Source organism: Rattus norvegicus, chromosome X (genome assembly GCF_021556685.1).
Source record: "Rattus norvegicus strain SHRSP/BbbUtx chromosome X, alternate assembly SHRSP_T2T, whole genome shotgun sequence".
Classification (NCBI taxonomy): domain Eukaryota; kingdom Metazoa; phylum Chordata; class Mammalia; order Rodentia; family Muridae; genus Rattus; species Rattus norvegicus.
Genome location: NC_141554.1, coordinates 21,881,915 through 21,903,956, shown reverse-complemented (window position 1 = coordinate 21,903,956; position 22,042 = coordinate 21,881,915). Strand labels below are relative to the sequence as shown.

General features: G+C 43.0%; 2 protein-coding genes across 3 annotated transcripts in view; one reads left to right on the top strand and one right to left on the bottom strand.

Moving 5' to 3' along the window:
- Ccnb3 (cyclin B3) overlaps positions 1–7,223 on the bottom strand; it is a 94,996-nt gene extending 87,773 nt beyond the window's left edge. The window contains exon 1 of the mRNA XM_087600083.1: positions 7,136–7,223. The gene's annotated coding sequence lies outside the window, so the exon portion shown is untranslated. The remainder of the gene's footprint in view (positions 1–7,135) is intronic.
- A 1,736-nt stretch (positions 7,224–8,959) lies between these two features.
- On the top strand, positions 8,960–19,408 carry Akap4 (A-kinase anchoring protein 4). 2 transcript variants are annotated; one of them, NM_024402.2, is made up of 6 exons: positions 8,960–9,094; positions 12,659–12,754; positions 14,061–14,108; positions 14,468–14,569; positions 16,559–18,673; positions 19,065–19,408. In NM_024402.2, exons 1-6 carry the CDS (start codon positions 9,068–9,070, stop codon positions 19,218–19,220), a joined length of 2,544 nt encoding a protein of 847 aa, NP_077378.2. In that variant the 5' UTR covers positions 8,960–9,067; the 3' UTR covers positions 19,221–19,408. The 2 variants fall into 2 exon arrangements, with proteins under 2 accessions (NP_077378.2, NP_001418556.1); NM_001431627.1 differs by lacking the exon at positions 8,960–9,094 and adding an exon at positions 9,670–9,812.
- The last annotated feature ends 2,634 nt before the right edge of the window (positions 19,409–22,042 follow it).

The window sequence follows — 22,042 nt, the reverse complement described above, 5'->3', positions numbered from 1 at the left end:
AAGGCATATATCAAATAATTGACACCATGCTCGGTTCTCTTAGTCCCTCTTGCTAACTCCTTTGCTGTCAGAATTGACTAGGCTTTAATTCTAATTTTGTTTGAATTAATGGAGGGGCCCTGCATCTTGAACTATGTGGCCAATTATATGTCAGCTCAATAAAATTAATGGTCCTTAGAACGAAATAGGCTTCTTTAGAGCAGTATGAGTCCATGATTTGAATCATTCACTAAGATCAGTGGGGAATGTAACAGTGCCCCAGAATTCGTAGGCTCCAGACCTTAGCATAACTGACTCCATGATGGGAGTACCATTTAGACTATAAAACTCAACACATAGACAGTACCACCTGCCAAAACTAAAACAAATGCCTAATGCACCAAAGTCTATAGTCTTGGAAAGTCTCTAAATGTACTATCCTTACTTTTTAGCTTCTGTAGTTCTGCTTCTGGCTAACTGTTCTTGTTAACTGAAGTATGTCAGCCCAGAACAGGGTTGTTTTGCTTAAAAGCTCACCCTGTAAAAGGCTCAGGGCTACACTGAGATCCCAAACACCCAACGTAGCTGCCAGATGGGTAATAAAGACTTCCTTTTTTTTTATCTTTATTAACTTGAGTATTTCTTATTTACATTTCAATTGTTATTCCCCTTCCTGGTTTCAGGGCCAACATCCCCCCTCCCCTTCTATATGGGATTCCCCTCCCCATCCTCCCCCGATTACCGCCCTCCCCCCAAGAATCACGTTCACTGAGGGTTCAGTCTTGGCTGGACCAAGGGCTTCCCCTTCCACTGGTGCTCTTACTAGGCTATTCATTACTACCTATGAGGTCAGAGTCCAGGGTCAGTCCATGTATAGTCTTTAGGTAGTGGCTTAGTCCCTGGAAGCTCTGGTTGCTTGGCATTGTTGTTCATATGGGGTCTCAAGTCCCTTCAAGCTCTTCCAGTCCTTTCTCTGATTCATTCAATGGGGGTCCCGTTCTCAGTTCAGTGGTTTGCTGCTGGCATTCGCCTCTGTGTTTGCTGTATTCTGGCTGTGTCTCTCAGGAGAGATCTACATCCGGTTCCTGTCTGCCTGCACTTCTTAGCTTCATCCATCTTATCTAGTTTGGTGACTGTATATGTATGGGCCACATGTCGGGCAGGCTCTGAATGGGTGTTCCTTCTGCCTATGTTCTAAACTTTGCCTCCCTATTCCCTGCCAAGGGTATTCTTGTTCCCCTTTTAAAGAAGGAGTGAAGCATTCGCATTTTGGTCATCCTGCTTGAGTTTCATGTGTTCTGTGCATCTAGGGTAATTCGAGCATTTGGGCTAATAGCCACTTATCAATGAGTGCATACCATGTGTGTTTTTCTGTGATTGGGTTACCTCACTCAGAATGATATTTTCCAGTTCCATCCATTTGCCTATGAATTTCATAAAGTCATTGTTTTTGATAGCTGAGTAATATTCCATTGTGTAGATGTACCACATTTTCTGTATCCATTCCTCTGTTGAAGGGCATCTGGGTTCTTTCCAGCTTCTGTCTATTATAAATAAGGCTGTTATGAACATAGTGGAGCATGTGTCTTTGTTATATGTTGGGGCATCTTTTGGGTATATGCCCAAAAGAGGTATAGCTGGATCCTCGGGTAGTTGTTCAATATCCAATTTTCTGAGGAACCTCCAGATTGATTTCCAGAATGATTGTACTAGTCTGCAATCCCACCAACAATGAAGGAGTGTTCCTCTTTCTCCACATCCTCACCAGCATTTGCTGCCACCTGAGTTTTTGTCCTTAGCCATTCTCACTGGTGTGAGGTGAAATCTCAGGGTTGTTTTTATTTGCATTTCCCTTATGACTAAAGATGTTGAACATTTCTTTAGGTGTTTCTCAGCCATTCAGCATTCCTCAGCTGTGAATTGTTTAGCTCTGAACCCCATTTTTAGTAGGGTTATTTGTCTCCCTGCAGTCTAACTTCTTGAGTTCTTTGTATATTTTGGATATAAGCCTTCTATCTGTTGTAGGATTGGTAAAGATCTTTTCCCAATCTGTTGGTTGCCGTTTTGTCTTAACAACATTGTCCTTTGTGTTACAGAAGCTTTGCAGTTTTATGAGATTCCATTGTCGATTCTTGATCTTAGAGCATAAGCCATTGGTGTTTTGTTCAGGAAATTTTCTCTAGTGCCCATGTGTTCGAGATGCTTCCCCACCTTTTCTTCTATTAGTTTGAGTGTATCTGTTTTGATGTGGAGGTCCTTGATCCACTTGGACTTAAGCTTTGTACAGGGGGATAAGCATGGATCAATCTGCATTCTTCTACATGCTGACCTCCAGTTGAACCAGCACCATTTGCTGAAAATGCTATCTTTTTTCCATTGGATGGTTTTGGCTCCTTTGTCAAAAATCAAGTGACCATAGGTGTGTGGGTTCATTTCTGGGTCTAATAAAGACTTTCTATTGGCTCAAACCCATATCTAAGCTGTCTTCTCTGGTGCTACTCTACAACATTTCCAGCCCATGAATAATATTTTAGTCATATTTGGATTTCCTAAGTCCATACAATTACATAATAGCCTTGCATTCACCTCTATCTATAGTCACTCAGCTCTTTTCAAGGGTCTTACTTAGCAGTACAATGGCACCTTCACATTTCCTACTACCTCTAACCTTCAGAAAAGTTAGAAAGAGCTAGTGGACTTATTAAGATACACTTACCATAAGTATTTTCTGAACGTTACCTTTCTTGAACTTAACTCCTACCTCTATCCCTAATTTACATTCATACCACACACCGAACCTCCTCCTTCCTGAAACTATTTGAGTTAGGTACGGCCATCCCTCTGTTTGGGGAAATTTATCTCCTCTGGAACCAGTCCCACTCCATGACTACTTACCTTCTTTCCCCTCTTAAGATACCTTCTTTGTGAACATGCTGACCTTGTCCTCCCTCAGCCCTCCACTGATCCTATCGCCTAAACCATTTTAAGATGAAAATTCCCCCTAAGCTCCTTAACTTTATATTCTTTCCCTAGTCTGTATCTGTCTCAACAGATTTCCACCCATCAGATACCATCTAGGAGTCAATCTCTGGCCCTGAAACTGCTGCTGATATTGCTACTATGTGAACCAACTGACCAAATAGAAGAAAGGATTAATAACTTACATAAACTGGCTTACAAATTACAAACTCTAGGGATCAACTCCAATGCAAGATTCCTGTTATGGTCCTCTATGAAGCCTTGGCTTCTATCTCTCCTCAGCCCATTTTTTTCTATCTGTCTCATAATAATGATTATCCCTTGTCTCTTCTGGTTCCTCCAGTGGAACAAAACAGCAGTCAGTAACCAGGTGGAATTTCCTTGGGTCTCCTACCATCTTGCATTGAACCCCTGCTTTGAACCAGCATTCCAAAACCCAACATTTTAAGCCCCCAATCAACAGGAAGTAGACAGTATTGTCACACTTATCAACAAAAGTCTTAGAAGTTAGGTCCACAATGGGCCCCCAAAATGACAGCAATATGACCTTGGAAGCAGAAGGATTATTATTGAGTATACAGAGCCTAAATTCAGCACCTCAGGAATCTCATAAGATGACTTTCAGTTTATCAGGAAAGCAGATCTCCTAAAAGAGATGTTTACCAGAACCCCCCTTAATCTTCCCCAAAGGTCATCTTCTTCTGGCAAGAGCACTTAGTTCTTGGTCAATCCAAACAGTTCAAAGACTCCTGCCTTACTGACTGCCATACAAAATCTGCTTGCTTTTCTGACATTTACTTCTCTCTATTCCCCTGAGTGATACTTTTGGCATTTTGCTCCCCCAATAAACATTTCTTTCTACCCATGAAGTGTCTTAATTTAGTTGTTTTACTGTACCCTCACCCTCAAAACCAATCCATCAGAGAGTGAAGCATCTTTTGGTGGGACTCACAGGTGACCATCTTCCTCTGTGTGGTATAGAAAGGCAAGCCTCCTTCAGGAATGAGGTTTACCTTGTGAGCATAATGATGCCCCCAAGTAACTGATTGGCTCAGAAATACACTCTAACTCCTAAAATTTGCATATATGAAGTAGGTTCATAAGCAGGTTGTAGAAGTTTTTGTGTAGTCTTTGCTCTAAGTGATAAGACATACAACTGAAACTGATATGTTTGCCCAGAAAGAATTTGCTCATGTAAGGGAAAATTACGGTGAACCAAAGACATGTGGCATCCTCCACATCACATTAGTCTTTAATTTTCTAGGGAAAAAATCAGGGGAAATAGAGCATAAGATGGAGGAAATGACCTGCCATTTCTTACCACTGGCAGGATGTAAGAGGAAGCCAATATAAGTTGGATATTTCCTAGGGCCCTTCTGAAATCCCAAACACTGAAACCCATGAGAAGAATTGGGCAGTAAGGAGAACATGAAGTACCAGTGCTGAAAGATATTCTTCAGACCAGACCTTTAATAAAATCCATAGTTCAGCATGTAGATAGGGAATCTGTTAACAGGAGAAATACTCAGCATCTGAACTAAGTATGATTTTTAAGCAAAAAGCCCTTCGCAGATTTGCTTAGGAGGTTGTAGAATATGGGAATGGGTGGGATCCATTTGAGTGCCATGGAAACAGAGAAATGGAGTAATTTAACTAACCATCTCCCCTTCAAGACAAAGGATGTATAACTTAGGGCAATATGAGGCAAATCATATTCCCTGATGTTGCTGATGGACTGGCTTATATAAGCTAGTAAAGGTACTTGGTTATCATGGTTAAGGTCCTCATCAGGGATATAAAGATAATAGAGGGGAAATGGTGTTACTAAGAGAACTAGGTACAAAAGAGGTAGTGTTTGGTGCCCATTTCACCAGACCTAATAGAATTGTTTTTGCAGGAAGGTTAAGAGAAATGCTGAGTGCTGGAGAGATAGCTTTATGGTTAAGAAGTCTTGCTGTCCTTCCAGAGGACCTGAATTGAGTGGCTTCCAACCATTTGTAAGTCCAGCTTCAGAGAATATGGTACTTCTTTTTGATCTCTAGAGATACTGCACTTAGATGTGTACATACATACACCTAGACACACATATGTAGACATAATTAAAAATAATGGAAACACTTGTTTAAAAAAGAAAGATGTTGATTGAGCAGTTACCTTGAATCTGGTATGTGGTTTTTCTTTTCTTTTCTTTTTTTTTCGGAGCTGGGGACCGAACCCAGGGCCTTGAGCTTGCTAGGCAAGCGCTCTACCACTGAGCTAAATCCCCAACCCCGGTATGTGGTTTTAGTGGTATTTCTGAGCCTTATAGTGGGATGAGATCTTTACAAGGTAAGAAGGGGAACTGATACATATAAGTGGGTTAAATCACATATAAATTGGATTCTTAAAGTTATAAAGTAATCAAGAAATGGTGTCTCTGTGCCATTTGTAGACAAATGTGGCAAGATTTGTGTTGAGCCAGCATTTCTGGGGAACAGACTTGATAGAAAGCCAAATGCTGTGTTAGTGAGTTTCCGAAAGGCTGGCAAGATGAGCAACAGTTCACAGAAGACAAAAATAACAAAATGCTGCAAGTGAAAACTATTAAGTGTGTCCTAGGGTTGGGCTTTTATTCTCCATAGCATATGATGTGTATGATTTTCCTTAAAAGAAAGTATACTGACAATGAGCATTATCTACTTAAACTGAGGCCTTTTCAGGACCCAATTATGACTGTTGGAAAAGAAAGGGTCATGGTACCGGATCAAAACCTGTCAAAACCAAAATGTTAGCTCCAGAAGCAAGCATGGTATAGTTCTGGTCCTCTTTGGGCCTGAGTTGGGTTGAATAGCAAAAGCTATCTCAATAAACCATCAGGGTAAACAAATATACAGAAAATTTATTGCAGAGGTAGCACCCCAGGATAAGGAGACTGAACAGTTCACAAAAAAATGGCTGTAAATTATAGATGGCTATATGGAATAGTGCCTCCTATCCATGATTTCGTACCCAACATTATTTTTGATAAAATAACTTATAAAAGTGGGGGGATGTGTTCTAGTTTGTCTTCCATTTGCTGTGATAAAGATGGGGTTGGGGATTTAGCTTAGTGGTAGAGCGCTTGCCTAGGAAGCGCAAGGCCCTGGGTTCGGTCCCCAGCTCCGAAAAAAAGAAAAAGAAAAAGAAAAAAGAAAAAAATGCTGTGATAAAGATGATGACCAAAAGCAATGTGGGAAGGAAGGGTCTTATTTAGCTTAGACATTGCAAACACAGACCATCACTGAAGGAAGTCAAGGCAGAAACTTGGAGACAGGAATTGAAGTAGAAGCCATGAAAGAATATGGCTTCTTGGCTTTCTTCCCAGGCTCCTGTTCAGCTACCTTTCCCAGGACCAACTGCCAAGTAGAACCACCTGTTGTTGGCTAGGCCCTCCCATATCAATTATTAATCAAGAAAATCATAGACTTGTTGTGGTGGTTTGAATGAGAATGGTCCCCATTGGCTCATGTATTAGAATGTTTGGTTGACAGTTGGTCAGTTGGGGGACTGTTTAGAAAAGATTAGGAGATATGACTTGTTTGAAAAAGTATGTCACTGGGGGTAGGCTTGAGGTTTCAGAAGTCTATGCCAGGCTCAGTTTCCTTCTCTCCCTCTCTCTCACTCTTCCTCCCTCCCCTCTGCCTCCAACTTACTAATAAAATAGAAATGTTCAGCTGCTGCTCTAGCATCATGCCTGCTGCCACACTCCCCAGCATGATGGCTAAAGAATAACCATCTAAAATGGAAAGCAAGTTCTCATTTAAATGCTTTCCTTTAAAAGTTGCCATGGCCGTGGTGTCTCTTCACAGCAATAGAACAATAACTAGACACAGGCCCCAAAATTGATCTGATGGAGGCAATTTCTTGATTGAGCATTCTTCTTCCCAGATATGTCTTGGTTTATATCAAGCTGTGAAAAATCTAAGTAGCATAGGACCTTTTCATGCTGTACCTGACATTTCTTTTTTTTTATTTTTTTTTATTTTTTTATTTATTTATTTATTTTTTTTTATTAACTTGAGTATTTCTTATTACATTTCAAGTGTTATTCCCTTTCCCGGTTTCCGGGCAAAATCCCCCTCCCCCCTTGTACCTGACATTTCAAACAATTCCTTTTACTACCCTCTTAGCTATCCAATTCCAATTGGCACTTACTTACAGTGAACAACGAGGGGCCTTTAACTGTCCTAACCATCCATGTAAAAATGTTTCATTATATTCTGCCAACTCTTGAATGTCTTACATATCTGTAGAAACATTTGAAAAGACAACGAAAACAGCAGTTCAGGATATTAAACAAAGATACCTCAAAGAGGTTGAAAAAGATCCTTCCATGTACCATAATATTACTACTGCTGTTAAGTTTAGTCTGCCATAGAGAGAAACTAACATGTTTTGAAATAGGTTATGTCTTACAGAGAGACTCTAAACCATTTTAGGTTCCTGAAATTAAGTGACTGTTGCGCATGTCTAATGCTCAGAACCCCCAAATGGGAAAAGGGAGTCAGACATTATACACCTCCTCCAAGGCTCAGAAAATATCACAGGAGAAGGTAGGAAAAGTGTAAAAAAAAGACAGGGCAGGAATTACCATCGTATATCTCTCTTTCTCCACATTGTCCACATTGAAACATTCCCTCCTGAAGGGAGGAGAGGGGCTCATATGACTCAAGATGGCAACAAAACTTAAAAGCCTCAGGAAATGCCATGAAAGTTACAAAATTTCTGAAGACATCCCTACCAAGATTGAATAATCAGGACACAATTGCTGAGGAGAGGATAATCTCCAGTGGCCAACATGTCCCCAAGTTGTTCAGGGGACCCAGCAGTCCTTAGTCATAACCTGTGATGGAGTAAGCTTTCTGGTGGTACAGCTGCCATTAAGAGTCATCTATGGTCCTGTAAGAAACCTCTCATCTCTGTTCTTAGGAAATGTATCACCTCAGGACCGCCATGACCAAGTTCTCAGCACAAAGGAGATTTATTTGCCTGAGAAAGACAAAGGGCAAAGACAAGAGGTAGAGGATGAAGGAGAAGGGAAGGGGAACAAGGGAGAGGGAGGAGTGGTATTTGTCCTGGGAGACAAAGGACTGACTCTGAATATAGAAGTAACAGATATGGCACATAGAAAAATGACAGTTTATAAAGGTACAAGGGGGAAAGCTGTGTTAGGAAGAGGTGTATAATTTTAACTGGGAGTATTAATCAGGTGAGCCAAAGGGGGCTTTTGATTGCGGGACTTCAATACTTTGGTGGCTGGACTTTAGTAGTCAGCCTCTGAAGGAGGACATGGCCAAATAAATGAATAAACCTTGGGGTCGTAGCTCTAAGAATGTAATCTAACAGCTTTTAGCAAGGCAGAAGGAATCAAGAAGAAGGGCAAGACCCGCCAGAGCCGTGCTAGCCACACTCAAGATGGCTAGAGTCCCTTCATATGTTCCTATATATAACCCCAATAAACTCTTTGGTTCACTGAACTAGACTTTGATAAAATCATTTTTTTAATTTATCATAGATGCCCTATCTTGGGTAAATAGAAATTTGTTTGATTCGTTTCAGGAAAGTTCATTCAACAAGAAGAAAGTGAAGATATGACCACAACATGAAACTGTATTATCTAGGGAAACATCTCAAATGATTCTGGGTTTGGTTAAGTTTATTTACATTCAATTGGTGAAAGAAGAGTCACAGAAAAAGGACAAAGTAAAATAAAGTATGATTTGGACACAGATGAGAGACCCTCCTTTGATGCGTGCTAATGTTTTTAAACTGGCTTAAATAGAAGGCATCTCGATGGATATATATCTCAATGGTCACTGGCCAAAATGGGAAACAGTAAGCGGGCCTTAAACTTTTTCATGGCTGAACCATATAGATCACCTAGAATCCTAAGGCTCAGGCCCACCATTTTGTGCTGTCATTGTTCTCTATAGAAACAGTGATGTCATGAATTTTAAGTTCTAGTACCAGCTGGCAAGAAGGCATTAGGAGAGCATGGAGGGTTGAGGAAAGACCTAACATCTTGAGACAGACTGGAAGAGTCATCACAACATCCAAATTCTCCAAAAAAAATACCATCCCAAGGTCCCAAATGATTGCTTACTGTGGCACTACAAAGGTAGAAACATCTTCTGACTTCTTTTTTAGATAATATGGGAAGTGTCTTAGTGGCTAAGGCAGCCTCTGGTTTTTAGTTTCCATTTTATCTGGGATAACTAAGAATGTCTTTGGTCAAAATTTCTTTCTTTCTTTCAACATAAATCTAAGTATCTCTTGCCACATAACTCTCATGCTGTAGTGGGAAATTCAAAGAGAAGTAAACACAAGTGGGAAATGTTTTCAATTGCAAAGACTGGGAACATTTCTGTGTGTGAAAACTACAACCTCCCCCACCAAACTGGTAATGACCATCATTATATTGTTCTCAGAGTCTAGTAGGGGAAGGAATGAGATGCTTGATATCAGGAGGTTGTGATCTGTGGAAAATGTTGTGAAATACATGGACCCACTGAGACATAGTGAATATTTGTCCTGTAGTAGGCAGTTTGGCATACTTTGGATATGAAAAGTTTACTGAGTTTTACAGGGGTGCCATGCCTTTGCTCAGGTTGCTACAGCACCCAGTATTATGACTCAACAAAGATACTTGTCATACCCCAGGGTCAGAGCCAGCAGGAAACAGCTTGGCCCGTCAGTCTGGTCTAACAGCTGACCGGGGTGGCAGCCAGCTGCAAGTGCCTAAGAACTTGGCACTGCCCCCTTCCATCTAAAGGGGCACATCTCCCTTCTGGGTGGCACACATTCAGTCAAAGGTACAAAACATCTCTATCATCAAGGTAATGAGTTTATACATCTTATTTTTTATGGGATTTTTAGGATCCAACTCTCAGAAGGGATCAGAAGGGATCTTGTAGCTTCTCACTTTGGGGGGGGGCTAGTAGTTGTTCACTAGCTGTTCAAAAAGGGAGCTCTCTCATCTAAGGGGGGTAGTAAGGCTTTTTCTTCGTGCTTTCTAAAGTTTTGTAGAGTTCTTAATTGGAAATATCCCTAAACACCCAGGGACATGGTCAAGATAAGTATCGTGTAAAAAGAGAGTCACTAGATAACTTTTTTTAAAAAAGTGATGCCAAGGGAACACAGGGTAGAAGAGAGAGGAAGGAAATACGGCAAAAGAAGAGAGGAAAGGGCAAAGAAGTGAGGGAAAGAATGGGAGAGAGAAGGAGGAAAGGAAGAGAGATGAAAGGGGAGAATCCTAGGTAGGGGGAGACAGAAGGAGGGAGGCAAGAAAAGAGCAGATGGGGAGGGGGAGGTTAGGGAGAAGGCAAATGGAAGAGGGAAGTAGTTAGAGGGAGGATGGTGAAGGGAGAAGGGAGGAGAGAATGAAGGAGGAATGAAAGGTATGAACAGAGAGGGAGGAGAAGGGAGGGAGGAAGGTTGAAGAGAGGGAGAAAGAAGGGAGGGAGGATGGAGAACATGGAGGGTGTGGAAGCAGAGGACGATGAAGAAAGAAAAGGTAAAGGGGGAGGGAAAGGGAAAGGGAGGAAAGGCAAGAGAGGTGAAGGGAGGGAGGATGGAGGGAGGATGGAGAATAAAGGGAGGAGGGAGAGGAGGAGGGCAGAGGAGTGTGGAGCAAGGAAGGGTAGAGAGGGAGGAGTAGCGGGAGGATAGAAGAGAGGAGTGAGGGAAGGGAGGAAGGGTGAAGAGAGGGAGGAGGGAGGAAGATGGAGAATAAAGGGAGGGAAGAGGGAGGGGAGGAGGGAAGAGAGGGAGGAGAGGAGGAAGGGGAGGAGAGAGGGGAGGGAGGAAGAGTGGAGAGGGAGGAGTGAGGGGAGGATGGAGAATAAAGGGAGGAGGGAAGGGAGGAGGGAGAATAAAGGGAGGAGGGAAGGGAGGAGGGAGAGTGGAGGAGGGAGGGGAGGAGGGAGAATAAAGGGAGGAGGGAGGGGAGGAGGGAGAGGGGGAGGGAGAATAAAGGGAGGAAGGAAAGGAGGAGGGAGGGGAAGAGGAGGGTGGGGAGGAGGGAAGAGGATGGAGAATAAAGGGAGGAGGGAGAGGAGGAGGGCAGAGGAGTGTGGAGCAAGGAAGGGTAGAGAGGGAGGAGTAGCGGGAGGATAGAAGAGAGGAGTGAGGGAAGGGAGGAAGGGTGAAGAGAGGGAGGAGGGAGGAAGATGGAGAATAAAGGGAGGGAAGAGGGAGGGGAGGAGGGAAGAGGGAGGGGAGGAGGAAGGGGAGGAGAGGGGAGGGAGGAAGAGTAGAGAGGAAGGAGTGAGGGGAGGATGGAGAATAAAGGGAGGAGGGAAGAGAGGATGAAGAATAAAGGGAGAAGGGAGGGGAGGAGGGAGGGGGGAGGGAGGGGAGGAGGGAAGGGAGGATGGAGGGGAGGAGGGAGAATAAAGGGAGGAGGGTGGGGAGGAGGGAGAATAAAGGGAGGAGGAGGGTGGGGAGGAGGGAGAGGAGGAGGGAGAATAAAGGGAGGAGGGAGGGGAAGAGGGAAGAGGAGGGAGAATAAAGGGAGGAGGGAGGGGAGGAGGGAAGGGAAGGAGGAGTCGAGGAGGGAAGGGAAGAGGGAGGGGAGGAGTGAAGGGGAAGGAAGATGGATGAAGAGAAAGAGAAGAGCAAGGGACGATAGAGAATAGAGATGGAAGAGGGAGTAAAGGAGAAACAAGGGATGGAGTAAGTAGAAAATGAAGTTAGGAGGCGAGGGCAATGGAGGATGAGAGGCAGGAGGAGGGAGGGAAGATGGATGAGAAGAGGGAGGAGGCATAGAGGGACGATAAAGAATGAAGGGAAGAAGAAGGAAGAAGAGGAGGCAGGAACATAGGGAGGCAAGGGGAGGGAAGGAAAGGAGGGGAGAGGAGAGAAAGAGAGGGAGGAGGAAAAGAAAAGGGAGGTAGAGGGAGAACAGTGTGAGACTAGTTTGAAGAGGTAGAGGGAAGAAGAAAGATCTAGTGAAGCTGAAGGAGAATATGGTTTTCTTAATGTATGTGTTAAAAGGAAATCCACAGCTCCCTAACACCTAGTAGAAGAAATGTTTCCTTTTAAATTCTAGCCCCAGACACCAAAACACAAGTCTAAGTTGTTCACTGGCCTTGAACAGCAAATTTTTACCACTTTGGTTGTCTTTGTCCCTTTGGCTCCAGGCTGGATTGGGAAAGTAGAACTGCAGGGAGTTAGCAACTTTCTAAAACAATAAATTTGATTCTTTCAGAACCTGGTGTCATTTCCTTCTCCATGTAAGACTGTTAGCAGCTTTCTTGGAATACTTTGTGAGACAGCTATTTAAGTAGATATAAATCACTAAATATAAACCCTAGTCTTTAAACATATTTGCTTATTTGTGTATCACTTGCTGATAGCTTATCAAGTGGTTTCTTAACAAGTAATACCATGTTCAAGATACTTAGTAAGGTAAGTCGAAGTGAAAGGAAACCACATATTTTAATAAGAGCGATTGGTCCTGTGCCTTGACTTTAAATCATTATTCCCCACTTTTTACATCTTTCCCAAACTCTGATGAAACACAGATGGGTATTGGGGCGCCACAAGTTTTATTTAAACTGACTTCATTTTATATTTTTGGTTGTGAGCCTAGCCTTTAATGGCTGAGCCATCTCTCCAGCCCCTGACTTCATTTTATAAACCATATGTAAGAGCTTCACATTTCTTTTGCTTCTCCCTGCAGATGTCTGATGACATTGACTGGTTACACAGCCGCAGGGGCGTGTGCAAGGTAGATCTTTACAGCCCAAAAGGACAACAAGATCAGGACCGAAAAGTGGTAAGATACAAACTGACTCCAAGGAGTAGAAAAACTTAGCATACAGGTATTGGTAGGTTGGAGCCCAAGATAAAACTCATGGAACTTGATATGTGGCTTCTCCAAGCATCTAATCTCAGTAAGGGCTGTCAGGGGTCAACACACACCTATATCACACAGGGGTGAATCAAAGATGGGGCAGAGTAAGGAGTAAAGAGACGAAGGGAAGAATGTGAAGGAAAGGAGGAACCTGTAGAGAGGGAGGAGGGAGGAGCCTAACAGGAGGGAGGGGCCTAAGAGGGGAGGGGTGTAAAAGAGGGAGGAACCTGAGAGTGGGAGGGGCCTAAGAGTAGGGCGGGGCCCCGGAGGGAGGAACCTAGTAGTGGGAGGGGCCTTAAAGAAGGAGGGGCCTATGATGGGAGGGGCCAAGAGGAGAGAGGTGCATAAGAGGGGAGGGGCCTGAGAGGAGGGAGGCGGGGCCTAGGAGGAAGGAACCTGAGAGTGGGAGGGGCCTTAAAGAAGGAGGGGTCTATGATGGGAGGAGCCCAAGAGGACGGAGGTGTATAAGAGGGGAGGGGCCTGATTGTAGGGAGGGATCTGAGAGGAGGGAGGGCGGGGCCTAGGAGGGAGGAACCTAAGAGTGGGAGGGACCTATGATGGGAGGGGCCCAAGAGGGAGGAGCCTAAGACTGGGAGGAGCCTATGAGGGAGGAGCTTAAGAGGGGAGGAGCCTAGGAGGGGAGAGGCCTAGGAGGGGAGGGGCCTAAGAGGAGGGATGGCCCAAGAAAGGAGGGGTCTGAGCTGGACAATTCTAAGAGGAGGGTGAGGCCAGGGGGCCTAAAGGGGAGGAGCCTAAGAAGGGAGAAGCCTAGGAGGAGTGAGGAATCTAAGAGGGGTAGGAGCCTAAGAGGAGGTAGGAGTGATAGTTGCCTAATTAACCAGCTTCTATTTCTTAACACTAAAGCCATAATATTTAGCTACCGGTAAGTTGCTCTCAGTCCACTCAGGAGTGCAAATTACTTCAACTATTTCATACTTCTTCCCAAATTTCAAGTTATTTGTATAGTACTTCACGTTTTGATCCTGATCAAGTACCAAAATTATTTATATTTAAACATGCTCATCATCCTAAGCAATATTCATAATACCACATAGTACAATGTACCTATTAAACATAGAAATGTTCACTTGTGTTTTACTAAAACATTTGAAATTCACACTATCGCTTTTCCCAAGAATGCCCCGAGGTAAGTGTTATCATCTCCAAGAAAGAAATTAATGACTTTTCCTCTAGTGTGTATCTAAATTTGCCCTCTTATTTTATGTAGATATGCTTTGTGGATGTGTCCACCTTGAATGTGGAAGATGATTCCAAGGTATGTATTTTCTGTTCCAAATGGAAGATAGCATGAGGCAGAGAGAAGAAAGGTAGAAGGGATTTGGGTGGAAGGCCCAGGTTACTCACATCACTGGTTAGGCGATAAACATGGATACACATAATCTGTCCCAAATGGTGGATAACAGAGATGGATAGGCTTAAATGATATCAGAAGATGCATTAGCAATTTGTGGAAATAACCTTGTCTCATCACATTTTGTAGCCTCTCCTGAAGAAACAAAGGACGATGAGGAGCATGACCTTCATGTTGTGAAGTTGTAGCCTAAGGGGTAGGACAGCTTGGAGAAATCACAAAACTCAACTTTTCTTTAAAAATCTCACCATTTAACTCCACAGGGTGCTGCTGGTCCCAGGTCAGAGGGCGAATTAAACCTGGAGAATCTGGAAGAAAAAGAGATTATCGTGATCAAGGACACAGAAAAACAAGACCAGTCTAAGGTGACCTAGCCTCTGAGGTTCTATCATTCCTAATTTCTAGGGCCAATATTAAATCTGAAGGCTCTGGTCCAGAGATGGTAAGGAAATAGTTGGGTAATAGTCCACCAACCTGGAACATGTGGCATTCTAGAAAACACAGGACTAAGTTCAGGGCCACGGTAAGTTCCACATGCAACATTTTAAAATAATTCATTAATCACAAAGGTTCAAACTACTACTCTTTGACTTGCAGATCTCTACTCCAAACAGATCTTTGCTCTCCTTGTTCTAAGAAAGGTGTACATTTAGTATTTACCTTTGCAATGTCCCTTGCTGACTTGTACTATGCTCCTTTGCCTCAAATTGCCCACTATTTAATGAGGAAGAAAGATGTGGAACAGAGAAAACATGTACCAACCAAGAACTTGAGTACCTAGTAGATCGTATACGCAAGCTGTTGAAAAGGTTCAAATTAGAAGCTATGGACTTGTTTTTGTGTATTTCAAATTATATGTTAGGCTCATTGTTTGGAGAGTACTGAAACACTCCCGCATTCCTATAAGCGTGTTGACTGGTAATGGAAATGATACTTAACATCAAATGCAAAGAGGTCAAATGATTTCTGTTCTCTATCTCTAGGCTCACATGTTATAAGAAAAATATCATTTATGATCTCTCAGACACATTTGGAATGAGGCCAGTGGCCTTGAAAGAAGAAAAACAGGTCATAGAAACACTCTTCAACATTTGGGGGATGATTTGGGGGTGCCAGTTCCATCCTGTAGTCTTAAGAAAGGTACATCTTGGGTCTGGAGAGATGCCTCAGAGGTTAGTAGCACTGACAGCTCTTCTAGTGAACAAAGGGTTGATTCCCAGCACCCACATGGTGCTGCAACTCCGGTTCCAGGAGACCCAACACTTTTCTGGCCTCCGTTGGCACCAGGTATGTAAGTGATGCTACATTTCACATGTATAAACACATGTATGCATTGATATATTGACCTTTACATATAGAGTTAACATATACAAAGACATGTAGTCAGTCAAACATACTTGATGTGCCCACATGTGGCAAACATAAGCACTCATATTTATAATAATAAAAACACAATGCATAAATACACACCAACACACATTAACACATGTAAACCTTGACCAGAACAGTGATCCTAACAAATTTAGACATTGATATACACAACTATAAATGCATATGGAAAGACCTATGTGACAATACACAATCATGACTGACATGCATACACACATTTACACAAATGTAGTGATATACGTAGAGTTATTCAACTATGACACTTAAAACACCCAGAGTATGTGCAACATTTATATACACAAATACCTACAGATTCTATAAATATAGAATACACCACAAATGATTATTATTTTAAATATTAACATATTAAAACTCACAGTGGGTACTTTACATATTCAAACATACTGACATATACAAGTGTATTTTTCCATTAACTAGTATGTACAAAATGTATGGTTGTGTTGGCTTACATGCACAATAGGTACTGATATTAACACATTATTATATATGGTTATACATAGCCAGACAAATACATATATACATATATATATTATATATATAACATATAATAGCAAGTTTGAACACCAACAATACAGATTGACACACTTTCATATCTACTGAAATACCCAAACATGTGAATTGCCATATTGACATACTTATACACACAATGTACACTGGCACATCGTTGACACAATAAGACATACACATACTCAAATGAAATTGGCAAACACTTTGGCAGCACTGGTAAATAGTTATATCTACAAGCATATATACTCTATAGACTCCAAGTTTCTGTTGCTACCATGGTGCCTGAATTTTGTTAATGACTATCATTAGATGCTAATGAAAAGTCAAATCTCTGTTACTCACAAAGCTATGTCTTCTAACAACCAGAAAACAAAAGGGCAGAGGTAGTCTACCCAAACTCTTCAAAGTCTTATGGCGAGGTGTTCTTCTTTTTCTAGACGGAGGGATCTGTATGCCTTTTCAAACAAGCTCCCTCTGACCCCATAAGTGTCCTCAACTGGCTCCTCAATGATCTCCAGAAGTACGCCTTGGGTTTCCAACATGCATTAAGTCCCTCAGCCTCTAGCTGTAAACATAAAGTAGGAGACCTAGAGGGTGATTATCACAAAATTCCCTCAGAGAACTGCTACAGTGTGTATGCTGATCAAGTAAACTTAGATTATTTGAACAAAGGACCTCAAAACCTTCGCCTAGAAATGGCGGCATCCAAAAATACCAACAATAACCAAAGTCCCTCAAATCCTGCAACTAAATCTCCTAGCAATCAGAGGTCAGTTGCCACTCCTGATGGAGAATGTTCGATGGACGACCTCTCCTACTATGTCAACCGATTGTCATCTCTAGTAATCCAAATGGCCCGTAAGGAAATCAAGGACAAATTGGAAGGTGGAAACAAATGCCTCCATCATTCCATGTATACATCAGGAGAAAAGGGGAAAACCAGCCCCCGGAGTGCTGTCAGCAAAATTGCTTCTGAGATGGCCCATGAAGCTGTTGAACTGACCTCATCAGAAATGCGTGGCAATGGAGAAGAAGGCAGGGATGGTCGGAAAACCTTTTTGTATAGTGAGTTATCTAATAAGAACAAGTGTGGAGAGAAGCAGCAGATGTGCCCAAAAGACAGCAAAGAATTTGCAGATTCCATCAGCAAGGGGCTTATGGTTTATGCAAATCAGGTAGCATCTGACATGATGGTCTCTGTTATGAAAACCTTGAAAGTGCACAGCTGTGGGAAGCCAATTCCAGCTTGTGTGGTCCTGAAGAGGGTACTATTAAAGCACACCAAGGAAATTGTATCTGATCTGATTGACTCATGCATGAAGAACTTGCATAATATAACAGGAGTCCTGATGACAGACTCAGACTTCGTTTCTGCTGTCAAGAGGAATCTTTTCAATCATGGTAAACAAAATGCAGCAGACATCATGGAGGCCATGCTAAAGCGTCTGGTCAGTGCTCTTCTTGGTGAGAAGAAGGAGACTAAATCTCAAAGTTTGGCATATGCAACCTTAAAAGCTGGAACTCATGACCCGAAATGCAAGAATCAGAGCCTTGAGTTCTCAGCTATGAAAGCTGAAATGAAAGGAAAGGACAAAGGCAAAACTAAAGGAGATCCATGCTGTAAATCACTGACAAGTGCTGAGAGAGTCAGCGAACATATCCTCAAAGAGAGCCTTACTATGTGGAACAACCAGAAGCAAGGAACCCAAGGCAGGGTGCCTAACAAAGTATGCCCTAGTAAAGATGAAAAGAGAGAGAAGATCAGTCCTTCCACAGACTCACTGGCCAAGGATCTAATTGTCTCTGCCCTTATGCTCATTCAATACCATCTGACCCAACAAGCGAAGGGCAAAGATCCATGTGAAGAGGAGTGCCCTGGTTCCTCCATGGGCTATATGTCGCAAAGTGCACAATATGAAAAGAGTGGAGGTGGCCAAAGTTCTAAATCACTTTCAATGAAGCATTTTGAATCTCGTGGAGCTCCTGGACCATCTACATGTGCGAAGGAAAATCAACTTGAGTCCCAGAAGATGGATATGTCAAACATGGTTCTGTCCCTGATTCAGAAACTTCTGAGTGAGAGCCCTTTCAGCTGTGATGAACTATCTGAAAGTGAGAATAAGCGTTGTTGTGATTCTCGATCAAAGCAAGCAGCTCCCGTGGCCAAGAGACCTGAAGATCAAAGCCAAGACAGCACAGAAATGGACTTCATCAGCGGGATGAAGCAAATGAACCGGCAGTTTATAGACCAACTAGTAGAATCGGTGATGAAACTGTGCCTGATCATGGCTAAGTACAGCAACAATGGAGCAGCACTAGCTGAGCTAGAAGAGCAAGCAGCCCTAGCAAGCAATGGCCCCAGATGTGGCCGTGAGGCTGTGATGTCACAAAGTTATCCTGAAACTCCTGGCCCTGAAGTTATCGTCAACAATCAGTGCTCTACAAGCAACTTGCAGAAGCAGCTGCAGGCTGTCCTGCAATGGATTGCAGCGTCTCAGTTTAATGTGCCCATGCTCTACTTCATGGGAGATGATGATGGACAACTAGAGAAGGTAAGAAATGCGTTAAGGCCCGAGAGATTAAAGATAGACCGGGTAGATGTGAGCAGACTAGCATTCACATATATAACTGCATTCTCTACCTCTGCATGCGTGTGTGCGCACGCGCGCGCGCGCGCGCGCACACACACACACACACACACACACACACACACACACACACACACACACTTGCAGTTCCAACATCAGATTTCAGAGAAAACATAGCGAAATCATTTTCAGTATAGGAGTTGAAATAAAACCATGCAACTCTCCTTACACCCATCTCCTAGCGACAGGACTTTAACCTTAGGGGACAGGCACAGGGAGATGTTAGTTCACTTTACCCACTGGGTGGTCCTCCTAAAAAGTATCAGCTTACTCAAGATAACTGCTCTCTTCACAGCTCCCTGAAGTTTCAGCTAAGGCAGCAGAGAAAGGTTACAGTGTAGGAGATCTTCTTCAGGAGGTCATGAAGTTTGCCAAAGAACGACAACTGGATGAAGCCGTGGGCAACATGGCTAGAAAGCAACTGCTGGACTGGCTTCTCGCTAACCTGTAAGCTGAGAATTCCTCTGACTCCCTCCATCCATCCTCTCCCCGGCAGCAATTCCACCCAGCTGGAGCCACCCTCACCATCAGGCTGGTAAACTGCACAATTGTGATCACATTTACCAATACATCTGAGCAGTTAAACTGTGAAAATACGGGGTGCCCTCCTGGGCAACATGAATAAAAAAAATTCAAAAACTTGTCATTTTCTTGATGCTGGAGAAAAGGTAGGGGAAAATGGGCTCCTTTTTCACGGCTGCTGATAGCCCTGAATGTGTGTCCACATCTCCCACAGAGCTCTCTTCTGAGCACTCAACACACAAGGTCTCTACCCTGTTTCACCAAAACCTCATCCAGAGTCTGTTTAGAATTCTGTCATCTATGGCCTTGTTTCTGTTAGAATGGTGGCAACCCAGGCAGGCATATACCTTTCTTCGTCTTTGGTAAGAACGTACATATAGACAGACTTGTTTAAAACACACACACACACACACACACACACACACACACACAAACACACACGCACACAAACACACATGCACACAAAACACCCATACAAAGACATTTACATAGGCACACAAAGACACAAAACAAAGACACACAGAGACACAAAGACAGAGACCAACACATACTTACAAAGACACACACACACACACACACACACACACACACACACACACACGGACATACACGCAGACATGCACACATACACACACATACACACACATACAAAGACATACCCACAGACACACAAAGACACAGAAAACAGACACACAGAGACACAAAGAGACCAACACACACACACACACACACACACACACACACACACTTCACTATAATACATGGCTAACACATTCTGATTCTCGACTAAGCTTCCATGGAATTTCAGTTGATGAGAATTCCTATCACTACCCTGAAAGAAAACTATCCCAAGAAAATAAAGTTAAAAGATGGTAAGTTGACCAACTATCCTGATATTACAGAATGTCAGAGTCTTCTAGGCAGTGAGATCTTGCATGTATTCTACATTTCCCAGTGATCAATCATGATTGTGGGAATTCATTGCAGACAAGATCTATCAGTGGTCTCAACTCTGTGGGCTCTGTTGACTCAATTACATACTAATGTCATGCTTTGTCACTCAAGGTGCTATGTGTGGTACAAAAATGTGGTCTCCATATTCGAGCCTTCATCTGTAAAATGTAGCTGAAAACTCCACTCACACTATTTTGAGACTAAACTGTGGGGGGTGGAAGGGGGTGATAGTGTGTTGCACCCGGTAGATTTTGTTACAAATGTAAAGATGTGAAAAAAAATCCACACTTCTCAAAACCTGCCCTAACAAAGTCGGGAGTTTTCTCTTTAATTTCAGAGCTGAACACAAGAACCATCAGCATAAAAGGACTCAGGTAAGAGGCAGGTAAGATGCAAGGGTCATAGGTCAAGATTGCCAACGGTTCACAGTACCTGGGGGCCAGGAGGAAGGAAAGACAGGCCTCCTCAGAATAGGACCTTTCAAATCTCAAAGCCTGCCAGGAGAAATCAAACGTTTGCCAGTCTTACCCAACCCTGGGGAAAGCTCTGGAGTTGAGTCAGCACAGATCTCTTTTTGTCCTTGAAGAAAATCCTTGATAACAAACTCCTAAGGCCAAGGCTGTATTTATAATGCTTGAGTCTTTCCCAAGCACAGCTGGGTCCCATGAGAGCTTACTTTCCTGATTAACTTGGCTCTTACCTTGCTCCTGATTTGTATTATAAGACAGCCTTGGGGATTCCTTGAAATGTGGAAATAGAGCAAAGGAAGTTACATGTTCTGTTAAATGAGGCAGCCTGAGGCAAGATCCTCTCTAAGGGACCTTCAGTTATGACATTTGAGGATTATGAGAACATGTCTTTTCTCCAGACTTTCTCCAGGAACCGTGTGTGGATAATAGGCAAATTTGGGGTGAGGAAATTTGATCTTTTCCAGAACTAACTGACAGATCCCAGCAGGGAAAGGAATGCTTTGGGCTACAAGAGGCCTGACAGGGGTCTGGAGAAGCTCAATAGTCCTCAGGGTTTATTCCTGGAGAGTGAGGCCCTGGCCTTTGACCTCTGTCAATGAGAAGTGATCCCAGGCATCCCAACAGTAATGTGGCTCAATGGCAGCAGCTGGAAAAGCTCAGGACTTCTGCTCAACTGAGAGGCCTGTGTTACTGGGAAAGGAAGCAAGGCAGGGAAACGTGATCCTCTCCTGGCAAGTACAATCTTCTTGATAGCTCATAACAGTTTCAGCCTCTCTAAGATGAGGCCTCCATTTCAAGAGTCATGAGTGGAACTTCTCTAGATTATCACAGGACCATAGCTGCACTGTGCTGAGGTAAAGAGCTGCTTGTCTGTGTCAAAAACTGAGGTATCAAGAGAAATTCCACACATGCAAACCACATATCTGGTGCTATTCATCTCCATTCCTTCCCACCAGCCCCTCCAGGCACTCCCTATAAATCTCCTTTCAAACTTCATCTCCCCCACCTTTTTTATAGCCCACTGAATCCGAATTCATGCTGCCCCCTTATACATGTGGTGTTATCCACTGGGTCATAAGGAACTTGTTGATCATTCCCCCAAAGAAAAGTAATTCTCCTTCTAACAGCTATTAACTGCCAATAGCTCATAGGGGGTAGGACATGTAGGTCGTTTGCTGGTAACCATGGCTGCTGGGACTTCATAACTCAGTACTCATGGTGGCTTTGAACTGTTATGAGTCTATATTAACGACCTACTACAATCAGTTTCTCCCACCAAGGTTGAAGCAACACAAATCTCTGAATACGAACACATATTTAAAAGGCA

Excerpts from the sequence above, each read along its gene's own strand:
- Akap4 (NM_024402.2), top strand. The coding sequence starts at position 9,068 with ATGATTGCTTACTGTGGCACTACAAAG. Across the intron at positions 9,095-12,658 it reads CTTACTGTGGCACTACAAAG|ATGTCTGATGACATTGACTG; the intron begins GTAGAAACATCT and ends TTCTCCCTGCAG. Across the intron at positions 12,755-14,060 it reads AAGATCAGGACCGAAAAGTG|ATATGCTTTGTGGATGTGTC; the intron begins GTAAGATACAAA and ends TATTTTATGTAG.